A 12567-nucleotide genomic window follows, 5' to 3' on the forward strand; every position below is an offset into this window, starting at 1 on the left:
TGATGTGGAATCAGACATTATTGAGTCACTCATTTAGCAAAAACAGGCCTTGATAGTGCACACTTTCACTGTGTGATGTAGACTAGCAGAATACAGTCAGAATGACCCTGGAATTCAAGATATGAGATCAAAATACTCATGTATGAGTTTTATTCTTATTTTTAAGCATGTCTGTTTTTTGCTCTATTTCACAAATAAAAGTAGTTCCAAATAAATCCACAGCAGAACCGCTGTGGCCAAAGCCAGAGGTCATTTTCTTTAACGATTTAACAGTATTGAACAGCCAGTGTAAATACATCTAAATGCCTCTTCATATGCAGCTTCTGTGCCAAAGATGAGTTTTCTTGATACTGATTTAATCCGATTGTGTCGTATTATTCTGTCATAAAAGATGATGCATACATCTAGGTTAGAAAAATACCCATTTAAAGTTAAAAATCACCTTGGAAATCAATTTAACGGAGAAAATATCAGTCTTTAATGCCCAGAATATGAAAAGTCAGACAGATATGGCAGCACAAAAACACAAAATATCATCTAATTACTGTTATCAACAAAATCAAGAAAATATTGAGATATCATACAGTATGTGCCTAACTGTGAAGGTCATGTAGCAGATATTTTGTATGCTTTGTACAAATATGTTTAAATATGCAGCAACATGAGGAAGAGCGTGTCCAAAGTCTGTTTTCCTGCTAAGCTGTTTTTCTTTTCCCATATTAATCATATTTTTTTTTCCTTACTGCTGTTGCTTTCAACTGACCTCTGGGGGATTTTAAGATTTCAAACTATATTTTTTTTATTTTATTTTTTTTATTTTTTTTTATGGGCTGTATACTCATATTGTGTAAACCAAACAGATTAAAAATGGATTTTTCTGGATCATCTAATCCAAATGTGAGCAGTCTTGTCTTCTGAGGACAGATATTGTGGTTTTGCTCTATTCTGCTTTGAAGGGATATTGCAGATCAAGCTGTATGTGATCTGTGAAATGTTGATTATTGTAGATCTGGTGAATGTGAGTGATACAGCTCTCCAGTACTACGGTAATCCCTTTAAAACTATGTGAATTAAATATTTCTTCATCATTTCAGTATGCTAATGCCTAGTATCTGTCAGAATCAATTCATCAATATGCTTATTGGGGATATTTTGGGGATATTTAATTTAATTTTATCGATCAATAAATTCCACTAGAAACAATCATTGTTGTATTATTTTAATTTAATACTGTGAAGCTGCTTTGATACTGTTATGAATTGGAAGACTCAGTAGGATCCATTTTCAGCTTTAATGAAGGAACGTCAAAACAGGTAAGGGTCAGGCAACAGCAAAACAGGGTGATCAGAGAACAGACACAGAGAGTAGTCAGGTCACAGGCAGAAGTTCAGGGCAGGCAGCAAGAGACAATAATCCAAGATCAAGCCAAGTCGATACAAGCAGCAAACAGACAGAAACGAGATAACAATCCGAGGTCAAAAAACAGATCAGTAGAATAGGGGAAAACGCTCAGTGATTACAGTCCGTGGCAATGCAATACTTCGCAGTGATCCTCTGTTTGAGTGTGGTTTATATGGAGTGTCTGAATGAGATGCAGGTGAGTGCGCAATCAGTCCCAGGTATGAAGCATTATGGGAATTGTAGTTTTGTGAAATGATCAGTCTGGTGTGGAGTGCCCTCTGGTGACTCTCAGAGGCACTCCAGCTGGTGATCGCTACAGATACAATCTGTATTGTGAAAAGCACTATACAAATAGACTTGACTTGACTTGACTTGACTTATTGAGGACTTTTTGTTTTATATCAGCTGTATTTGATTCACACTCAATTTTTTGCATTGCTCAGGGTTTAAGAGGGAAAATTAACTATTGATCAATGATTGAGATATGTTTTTATATTATTCCATTATGCTGCCTTTATATTTAAATGTGTAACTTAATAAATAACTGTGGCTGGTTTAAAATATTTTCGAGCATCTTTCCTTTCATCACTGTCAGAATTGCAGCGCAAGCTTCCTGTCTCACATTACCAAAAACAATGACGTCCTCCCTCAGTTTTCAGAAAACACGTGCGCAGTAAGTCATGGTATGACATGTAAACCAGGAAGAGACATCATTTGTGTTTGTATTTGGTTAAATTTTTTTCATGTAATATGGTCAAAATGGTTAATTAACCAAAAACATGTTTCAGAAGCTGTTCATAGAGCTAAACGTTTATGAAACCAGAAATATATATATATATATGATCATGGACTCACAAATCTACAAAACACTAAGTTTAGTTTGTCAATGTCTAGTAAACCATGCACATTCAGTAAAAGAAGATAAGGTTTTTCATTACATAGTGTTTGATGCAATAAATAAAGTGAGAAGGCAACCCTTAAACTGATGAGACTATTATTCAATGGTTTATATTTCTCTGACGGAAGTGAAACTGTGGTTTAAGTGTCTCTGCATTGATCTGAAACCTATTGTTTGATCAACACCTTTACGAGCGACAGACACAATGGAGAAAGTCATTTTCTTCTGTGTATTTTCTTGTTGGATTATGCAAATCACATCCAGTGGTAAATATATTCTATTTCAAGCTTTCATGAAATTAACATATCAATCTCAAATACAATAACCATAAACATAATCTAAAAGGATGTGTGTTTATCAATGTCTCTCCAGATTTGTCAGTTGGAGGATCTTCTGATGTGAGAGTTCGGATGGGAGAAGACATCACTCTGAACTGCAGCATGAGAAACAGATATGAAGTCGCCTGGTATCATCTCAGATCTGAAGAGCTCGTTCTGCTGATTTCTGCTGAGAAGGACAAAAACGGGAGAAAACTCCTGACCAACTACAATCCAAACAGCAATCGTATGATAATAACAGCAGACAGTTGGGTCACCAGAGTCTCTTTAACTATTTCTGGATTAACAGAATCAGATTCAGGACTTTATTTCTGTGGAATAAAGTCTGACACTCCAGAGATGCACTTCGACAAACCCATCAGACTGGAGATCGAAGGTAACAGATTTCAGTTTTCACATCATATTTATTAAGGGTGTAACAGTTCTCGGTAAAAAACCTAACCATACTGTTCTCCACCCATGGTTCGGGACGCACTTGCACCGCGGTTGATCTCAAAACTGATGACACATCTATAATCTGGTTTATTGAAAATAACGTGTACAGACAGCTCCACTGTCGATAAATTCACTTGCTGGCTTATCAAATAATACATTACAACAGCGATAATCAAAAAAGGTGAACAAAACGGTTACTCTGTAAACTCTGTTCAATGCGAGTGCCAAATGCTCAACCATGACCAGTCATTTATGCCTTCATCATCACTCGGGAGTTGATAGCTTGTGAGAGCAGGCGAGACCTGAACTGCACACTTTACTACGGCGTTTAAAACTAAACTCATTTAAGCTTTGCCAATGTAAACATTCAAGAACAAGACGCGAAAGAGAACTTGCGCACATTGTGAGAAGATTTCTGTGTGTCTGTGTGTGTGTGTACTCATCTCAGACAGCACGCAAATATTGAGTTCTCTTTCAAGTATTTGATACAAACCGAAACGTGAGCTATTTGAACCGTTGCACCCCTAATATTTATGGCTGGGAAAATTAGCCATAACTGTAAAAAGTGGTTACCTTAAAGATACATTTTTATCTGATTTAACCCATTAAAACAGTTATCTTTCATAGGTTGCAAGACTGTCTGAACCCTTATAGCAGATGTCTTCAATCCTGCTCCTGGAGGGCCACTGTCCTGCACAGTTTAGTTCCATCCTGCTTCAGCACACCTGCCTTTGAATATTCAAGCGATTCTGAAGAGCTTGATGAGCTGATTCAGGTGTGTTTGATTAGGGTTGGAACTAAACTTTGCAGGACAGTGGCCCTCCAGGAGCAGGATTGAAGACCTCTGCCATATAGAATCACACCAGTTCATTGGCTGATCGAACGGGCATCTCCTCAGCGGCGCTACGTCACTCACTCTTATACACTCTTATATTAGCTCCTCAGATTTTCTTCTTCAGAAGAAGTGATTTATCTGGCCTCAGCGACCGCATTCTGTGTAACTTTCTCGTTCTCCTTTCAGTGAAGCTCAATGGATTTGCGTCATTGCCAGTCTCTGTGCTCACGCTTTATTGCAAGCAACGACCCGCACGGTAAGTGTGTGAACTGTCTCGGCTTGTCACATGCTATTTTTGGAGCATCTGGCTGCAAGTTTTGTGAGAACGGACGAGCCTTGCAATTCTCAGACCTCCAAGATAGATGAGCGTTTTCTGAGTTGCCAATCCACTTCGCGCCCCATTAGAAGAAAGCTGCCATTTTTCAGCGCTCTTCACTGTGAGATTTCAAGGCCCTGAAGGTAGCCTTTCTCTGCTCGGCTGACTAACGCTGCGGTCGCCGACTTCACCAACCTGGGTGGTTCTGTGGAGCAGGGCTACACGTGCACTTCAGTGGTTGAGGACACATTGGCCACTCATCTTACGCCTTCTTCCTGGAAGTCCCACCCTCTTCTTCCTTTTAAGCCATGTAGGACCACTTCCACTCTCGTAGGCAAATCCTATATGGTGGCTGGCCAGACAGGTAAGGTGCTCCATACTATGGCCATTCTTCAGGCCTACCAAGCGGACGTCCTTAAGGAAATGGATGAGGACGGGGCCGTACACCAGAAGCGGTCAAGGAGCTCCGCAGAGTAGAGTTCTGCACTCCCGCGGGACCCGACGCAAAACAGAGCGGCGCGGGACAAATTTTGAAAGGTCATTGCGGGAGCGGGCGGGATGATGAAGGTGCACTTGCGGGTGTGGGATGATACGCTGGACTCCCGCAAATTAAATATGAGTGTAGAGTAAAATATATAAATGATTAAAGTAGCATACATAATTTGTAGTTGTGAGGGAGATTCTGTTTGGCAGCAATAAAAACGTTTTAAGCAGCCTAAACTTGGATGTTGTCGTTTGGGGTAGGGCAATCTCACGCACACTTGTTTAGAGACAATTCCTTCCCGCTGCTCCGTGTTCGAATTCGAAAGCTTCAAGTTCAAAATAGACAGCATGGACGAGGAAAAGAGCACCTCTAGTGCTTCAGATATAGGCCTAAGCGCTTCAGATGTAAGCACTTCTCTAAAGAAAGGCACATTTACTACAAAAAAAAAAAATCACGAAACCTCAAATCAGACATTTGGCAGTCTTTTTCGGTTGTGCATGATGGAGAGGGGAATCAACTACCTTTTGCCTGCTGCGATAAATGCCAAAAGGTGTTAAAGGGGTGGTTTACTGCTTTTTTTCTTTGCATGATTGTGTCTATGGGGTGCAATATAACATGTCTTCGTGTTTTTTTGTTTTTTTTAAGCCTTATTTTTCATAAATTTCACTTTTATTGTAAGCCGCTTTCTCCTCTGTCATTTGAACGACCGGTTGACTTCCCGATTCTATGAAACCACTCCCTCAGAAACAGGCATTGGGCTCAGATTGGTTAGTTGGGCCGGTGTGTTGTAATTGGCTAAACTGCGTAGCGCACGTTGTCGGAAACTTCACGCCCATTACCTTTACGGGCGACAGTTGCATGTGCTCCGGTCAAATGTAAATAATGGTGTCAGTACTGCCGTATCAGAGCCAGAATCAGACCCAGAAAGCGGCAATGAAGAGAGTCAAGCAGAACCTCCGCAAACACGGTACATTTTTCTATTATTATTATTCTATTCTATTCTATTCTATTCTATTATTATTATATCAGAATTTCGATACGCTGTTACTTGAAAATGCTACTGCTGCTTGTTAGCTTTTGAGATACGGTTTTCTCCTGATTAAACATTTAATATACATGACTGAGTAATACCGTTTTTTAAAGTTATTGTTTTATCGAATACATATAATTTTTTTAACTTTACATGTTTGTCTTATACACACAAAATAGCATCGAACTAACTGGCTACTATAAACAAACAGCGTTGGTTTACGTTCTTGATCAAATCTAAAAATGACATCATAAAGGATACATGGAAAATACATTTACAAAATTAGTACATAACTACAAATTCAGGTCAAAATGTTTGTACGCGTTTGTCATAGACACACGAACTAAGTGGCTACTAAAGCCAGCACTGGCATTTGTTTACGTCCTTGATAAAACTAAAACATTACGTCTGAAATTATACATGCAAATACATTTAAAATTATTAAGTCTTACTTACAGGTTGTGGCCCAACAACTGCTGCCTCTGGTTTTAAAGTTGGAACTGCTTCATGTTTTAGTAACAGTTTCTTGTTGAATCCGGCATTGAATTCGTGGAGATTCTGGAAGCTGTCTTCCGTAAAATGCGCAGCACAGAGAGCTAAATTACAATTGTAATTTTCAGGAACATAATCAAACATAAATTTTAGCCATTGAACGACATGACAATGTTAATGTACGAACTACAGCGTCCGTAGGAAGCCCGAACACAGAAGACTGGGTGAAAATAACACACTTTCGACGGCATGGCTACAGCTCTCCACTATAACTCTTCCTCTTCGCCGCAGAAATATGACCATGCCCCCTTTTCTGCATATTCCGGAGGGAGGGTTGATGTGGGTTAGTTACGTATAAAACCCGGGAAGTATCTCGTTGTAGTCCCATTCAAGTCGTTTTTGTAGGCATTAAACTTCCTGATTTTTAAAAGACGATATCTCTGCTTACGTTGAACTTTCAGTGCAGCAACTTTGCAGATACTGTTCATACACCAGCAGCAACATTACACACTATTTAAAATGAAAAAAGTGAAATCGCAATCAACCACCCCTTTAACATACAACGGACACAAATCGCATTTTTTTTCCAAGACCTTTCGTGAGACAGAAAGTGAACATACATCCTGCCTGCCGTCTTGCGGACATTTGCGGGCGGGAGCGGGACATAATATCACAGATGCGGGCGGGAGTGGGACTAAAAATGACAAATCTTTGCGGGAGCGGGACTGAACACTGCGGGAGCGGGCGGGAGCGGGACTGAAAATTGTTTCCCGCGCAGGTCTCTACCGCAGAGCTACCGACCTTGCGCTGAGTGCAACTAAGCACACTGCACACGTGGGTTTGGTGGCTGTTGAGCACCACCTATGGCTAAATCTCACTGAAATCCACGAAAAAGAGAAGGTCTTTCTACTGGATGCCCCTATCTCCCAGTCAGGTTTGTTTGGAGAGGCGGTCAATTCAGTGGTTGACAAATTCCAAACTGCTAAGACGCAATCGGTTGCCCTTAAGCAGTTTATGTCCTGGAGGGCTCATGAACCTCCCACTCCTGCCCCCGCACCCAGAGACCGCTTCGCACACAGAAAAAAGGGGAGCTTATGGGCGTCTAATTCCTGCCAGCGCCCCCCGTTGACACGTTGACCTGAGGCAGCCAGCTAAACCCGCAGCTTCAGCTTTACTGAAAATCTCAGAAGAGAGGGACAGACCACTGAAGAGTCTCTGTTTCTCTAGCATGTGGGGGATCTGCAGGCTCTTTTTGTGAGTGAGCCTTGCATGGAGTTCGCCCCAGGTCTTGTGAAGGTGTTTCTGTGACCCGGACCTGGTTATGTCCCCAAAGTTTTGTCCACATCATTCCGCTCCCCTTTTTAGTCCCCCTCTTTTTTCCTCTGCTGAGGAGGAGTAGCTTAATTTGCTTTGCCCCGTTCGGGCTTTAACCCTCTGGGGTCTGAGGTGTTTTCTGGGTCCTGGAGGTGTTCTGACATGCTCTGACATTTGTGCTTATTTCTGTTACTTGTGACATTTTCATGGCTAAAGTCTGATTACACTGTATTCAGCACAAACTCTGCTACAATAAAATATCAGCAGCATGTATGTAAAAGTTTGTAGTTTTGAGATAATGACATTTATGCGTGGTTTGTGAAAATACAAAAAAAAAATTGTCACTGAAATAAGGTCATGAAACCCATACTGATTATTTCTTCACAAGACTTTTGAAAATTGTATCACATAGCCTAGAATATTTGTTCCAAAACTATGTGAAAATCATCCTGACTGCTCATTCAGAGAAGACAATATATTGATTCAAAATTTCTAAGACGTGTTTTGTGTGAAAAAGCTTTATGCGGGAGGGGCGGATCATCTCATTAATATGTAAGCTTTTCACACCTGAGAAAGACAAAGACACTCCCTAATGGCCCTATTTTAGGAGCTATCAGACCCTATCATTCTGAGCAACCTTGCACAAAGAAAGAGGAGATTTAAAAAAGAATGGCTTTTTGATTGTTTGGATTTATTTACAACACAACATAATCCAAAGATACAAAACAAATGACAAAAAACACACTATTGAAAACAATCATCCAAAGACAGAGACCTTTGTGCCATTCCTAAAAACATTGCACAGGGTGGGCCATTTATATGGATACACCGTACATTTATATGGATACACCGTAATAACATGGGAATGGTTGGTGATATTAAAGTCCTGTTTGTCCGACTTCTAAATGGCCACCATGGTCACCACCCATCTTGAGGAGTTTGCCCCCTCACATATACTAATGTGCCACAAACAGGACTTTAATATCACCAACCATTCCCATGTTATTACGGTGTATCCATATAAATGGCCCACCCTGTACATACCTTTCATTTCCAAGGTGTTTGATTTTCACTTTACCATGTTACAGAGACTCATGTGAATGTTGAAGGCAGCAGGACTCAGTGGCATCTGGGCCCTGAAAGAAAAAAAAAGTGAACATACTGATATGAAGAGAAACTATAGGGAATATAGTTCTAAAATTTATTGGGAATAAATTTTAGATTTTTCTGGTTAAAATTGCTACTATGTGAAGAAAATCCAGCAAAACGCGCCGGCGCGTTTTTCGACCTCAGAGGGTTAAAGACATATGTGGACCGCTCCGGGCCAGTGGCGCAAGTCATCTCAGTTCTCTATATGCTTTGGGGCCAGCCGCCGAGGGCTCACCACCTCTAAGCACAGGATCTCTCACTGGGTGAGAGACACAATTCTTTGGCTTATGAGGTGCGTAAGCTTCCTTCACCTCTGGGCGTTAAAGCTCCCTCTGCTAGGAGTATCCGTCTTCCCAGGCTCTTTTTAGGAGAGTTCCTTTGGAAGACATTTGTGTGGCGGCAGGTTGGTCCTATCCACACACTTTTATCAGGTTTTATAACCTGGATTTAAATGCGGCCCCTGGTTCCCGGGTTCGCTCCGTATGAACTAGTCGCTTCAGTCCTTGTTCAATTTGGTCTGGCTCAGAAAAAAGTTATGTTAGGAGATTTCCTAGGGCCAGATCCGGCAGCGCTTAGCTTGGTGTGTGTGGTATATCGTTCCCATTGCGTCATTGCTACACAGCGTCGAGTCAACCTTTGAAAGAAAACGTCTGTGGTTGCGTAACCCATGTTCTCTGAATAGGGAACGAGATGCTGCGTTCACTAACAAACTCCTCTCGCTGTCGAAGGGGCTTCTTCTTCATCAGTGGAAAATCTGAGGAGCTAATGGCGTGTTCACTGTATAAGAGTGAGTGACGTAGCGTCACTGAGGAGGCGCCCGCGCCATCAGCCTGTGAATTGCCGTGATTCTATACGGGTTCAGACAATCAGCACCACCCCAAGGCGTTCCCATTGCGTCATCGCTACACAGAGTCCCGTTCCCTATTCAGGGAACATGGGTTACGGAATTAACCCAAGACGTTTTGTTGGTAAAAATGTATGTATTTAGATTGACTCAGTGATGCTAAATAATATTTTTTTAATTTGAATAAAACCAGTTAATTAAGATTTTACCATTTTTAGGTTACCGTTTTTCAGTACTGTATATATACATATTCAGATCACAAACATACACTGCTAATAAAAAATTTGGGCACATTGAATTTTTTTTTTTTTTTTTTCTTGATCTGAAAAATTCTAAAGGCCCTGATATGTCATTATGCACAATTTATATTGCACAAAGGACAACTTAAAGTTAAAAACTACTCCAGTCAGCATCATAGTGTCGTCCCAGATCTGGTACACATGGATTCCACACGAACCGGATGTGGGCCGGATCTGGGCCGACACTCTGGGACAGAAGCTCTTATTAACCCACTTTACTATACAACTAACAACTAAAAAAGTTTTTTTGTGTGTGTTTGTTTGATAAACTGATAATTTGTACAGGTCTTTTTGTAACAGAAGAACCAAAAGACGTTGTTGACATCACAGGTAACATGTTTATCATTATCTTGGATGTTCATTTTTCAGAGTGACTGGAGATCCAGCACTAAATCTAAGTTATGAGTTAATACTGTCTGTTTATATGAATGTGAGTAACTCTTCTGTCTCTGTAGATGGAGTGACGGTGACGGAGCGTGTGTTGATGTTCGGTGGTGTTGGACTGGCTGTGTTTGTGTTTTTTCTGACTACAATCATCGCAGGAGGAATCATTTACCATCGTGGACAGCAGAAAGGATGGAGAGCAGCGAAACGTGCATCTATAATGAGCCACAAATCAGCTAAATGACATCTATTTCTGCTTTATTTTTACAATCTAACTCAATATAAGCCTATCCCTGAGCTTCGCATTGCCAGTTATATCAGCACTGCTATAGTTGTCACATATTAAAATTGCAAATTGTGCCTCAGATGTCTTTTCCTGTTGGCCTGATCACTTCCACTTCAGAGAAACTGAGATGATGTGGTAAACCTAGTTTTATAAACAGCAAACCAGTCATTAAGGGTGTGGTGATTATTCAGGTTTGAGTGTTTATTTGTGCTTGACAATAATATTCAGTTAAATATCAAATCACTTCTTTAATGCAATGTTTATTAGTTCAGCATATATAACCAATATTCAAAGTTTAGAGTTCAAGTGGTATGACTTACATAACTGCAGTTTTTACATGTAAAGAGTGAGCTCAAAAAGAACAGCAAACATACTTGAATATCATTATGTTGTATATCTTTAGACATTATATATGTATCTATGAGCTTTAAATCTGTTTTCAAGAGAAAATATAAATGCAAATTATTTTATGGCACATAATTCATAATTAAATAAAAATGTCAACAGATGTCTTCAATGATAAATGTATTACTGAGAGATCTGATCAAATAAACAGCTAAATAATAATTATATGTTTTGTGTGCATTTTCTGGCAGAAAAACCTGATCATTACCAAAGCTAAACCTGTTCAAACATAACTGTATATATTCAGTCATGTCAGATCTGCCATGACAATCTAGAGAAGAGAAAAGGTTTCACATCAATGTCATGCAAAGAACAATAATGATTTCCTGACTGACTTCAAAGAAAACCACAAAATATGCGGTGAGGGTGGGGACACAGCGGTCGCGAGTGAAGGAGAAAAGCTGATAATGATCTGAGAACAGAGAGACTGTTTTTTGTTAGAGAGCATTCAGAGAAGCTGGAAGAGTTCTTTGGTTAAAACGTTTTGGAGTTTTGAGTTGATTATTAAAAAGAAACCAGTGAATTGATCTCTGCCTGGACTGGATTTGTGAATAAACACACACTTTGGTGATACCCTACCTCTCACGATGCCACAGCTATTTTCTATTCCAGCCGAAATCCCGCCGCGTACACACACACACACAGCTCTCCGTTGCACTAATAAATATTGTCATATTGTGTAGGCTATATACATATTACGCAAGCAGTAAGGAGAGCCACGTGACTATTTCCAGCTTTCACACACACACACACACACACACACACACACACACACACACAGTGTTGGGAAGGATACTTTCAAAATGTATTCCGTTACAGAATACAGAATACATGCCCAAAAATGTAATTTGTAACGTATTCCGTTACGTTACTCAATCTGAGTAATGTATTCTGAATACTTGGATTACTTCCACATTGAGTTGCATTTTATAAGTGTCGGCCATCAAATCTTGCTTAATAAACAGGCCTATTCTTGTGGGGTGCGGTGATGCGGTGGTGACGCGTATGCCAATAAAGCACCTAAAAGCTGTCACAAAGAACCGGCAAAAGTAATAATTATGAATATGTCAAATATGGAAAGGAGATATTTTAACTGTTTATTAATAAACAAATGTTTTTCATTGCTTTACCCCGGTCTTAAAGTAAAAAGATGACTGTGAAAAAAAACAGTATTTAATTAAATAGGCTACATTTATGATGGTATTACTACATTTTATTTAATTAATTTATGGTGAAATTACTACATTTCCAGCTCAATCTGTGTTCATTTTGACCACGAAACATGCGCTGTCACTTTAATTCAGCGCATGCAGCACAGCAGAAATAGACTCGGTGCGGAAACGATCGCTGCACTGCTGTATACGCACCGCAACTGGAACGGATAAACGGACCGCAGTGTGAAAGTTCTAACCTGTTAACATCATGGGTACGGGAAAAAAATACGCACCGCATACGCACTGCAAACAGAGTATGTGTGAAACGGGCGTTCATTTATGAGACGAGCTCCAGTTCACGCGCCTCTGATTCTATTGTATATTTACTTCTTATTAAATCCAGGCAATTGGTTGATGAAACATTGATTAAAATTAAGATACAATTAATACAAAATGAAATTCACTTTAAAGAAAGGCTTTGTGCTTTCTGCTTGAGGTCTCTG

The 12567-nt window shown here is 40.0% G+C and overlaps 3 protein-coding genes across 4 annotated transcripts in view; all 3 read left to right on the forward strand.

Annotated features, from left to right (window-relative positions):
* Window positions 1-12567, forward strand: part of LOC307163352 (uncharacterized protein) — a gene marked incomplete at its 3' end in the record, with an annotated part of 222469 nt that overhangs the window by 10617 nt on the left and 199285 nt on the right. The window lies entirely within an intron of this gene.
* Window positions 1-12567, forward strand: part of LOC307163720 (uncharacterized protein) — a 29195-nt gene that overhangs the window by 5165 nt on the left and 11463 nt on the right. The window lies entirely within an intron of this gene.
* LOC307163753 (uncharacterized protein) lies at window positions 2488-11070 on the forward strand. Its single transcript, XM_079879982.1, has 4 exons — window positions 2488-2565; window positions 2672-3013; window positions 10121-10165; window positions 10291-11070. The coding sequence occupies exons 1-4, from the start codon at window positions 2505-2507 to the stop codon at window positions 10461-10463; spliced, it is 621 nt and encodes a 206-aa protein (XP_079736108.1). The 5' UTR covers window positions 2488-2504; the 3' UTR covers window positions 10464-11070.

Source organism: Squalius cephalus (genome assembly GCF_949319135.1).
Source record: "Squalius cephalus genome assembly, chromosome: 8".
Lineage (NCBI taxonomy): Eukaryota > Metazoa > Chordata > Actinopteri > Cypriniformes > Leuciscidae > Squalius > Squalius cephalus.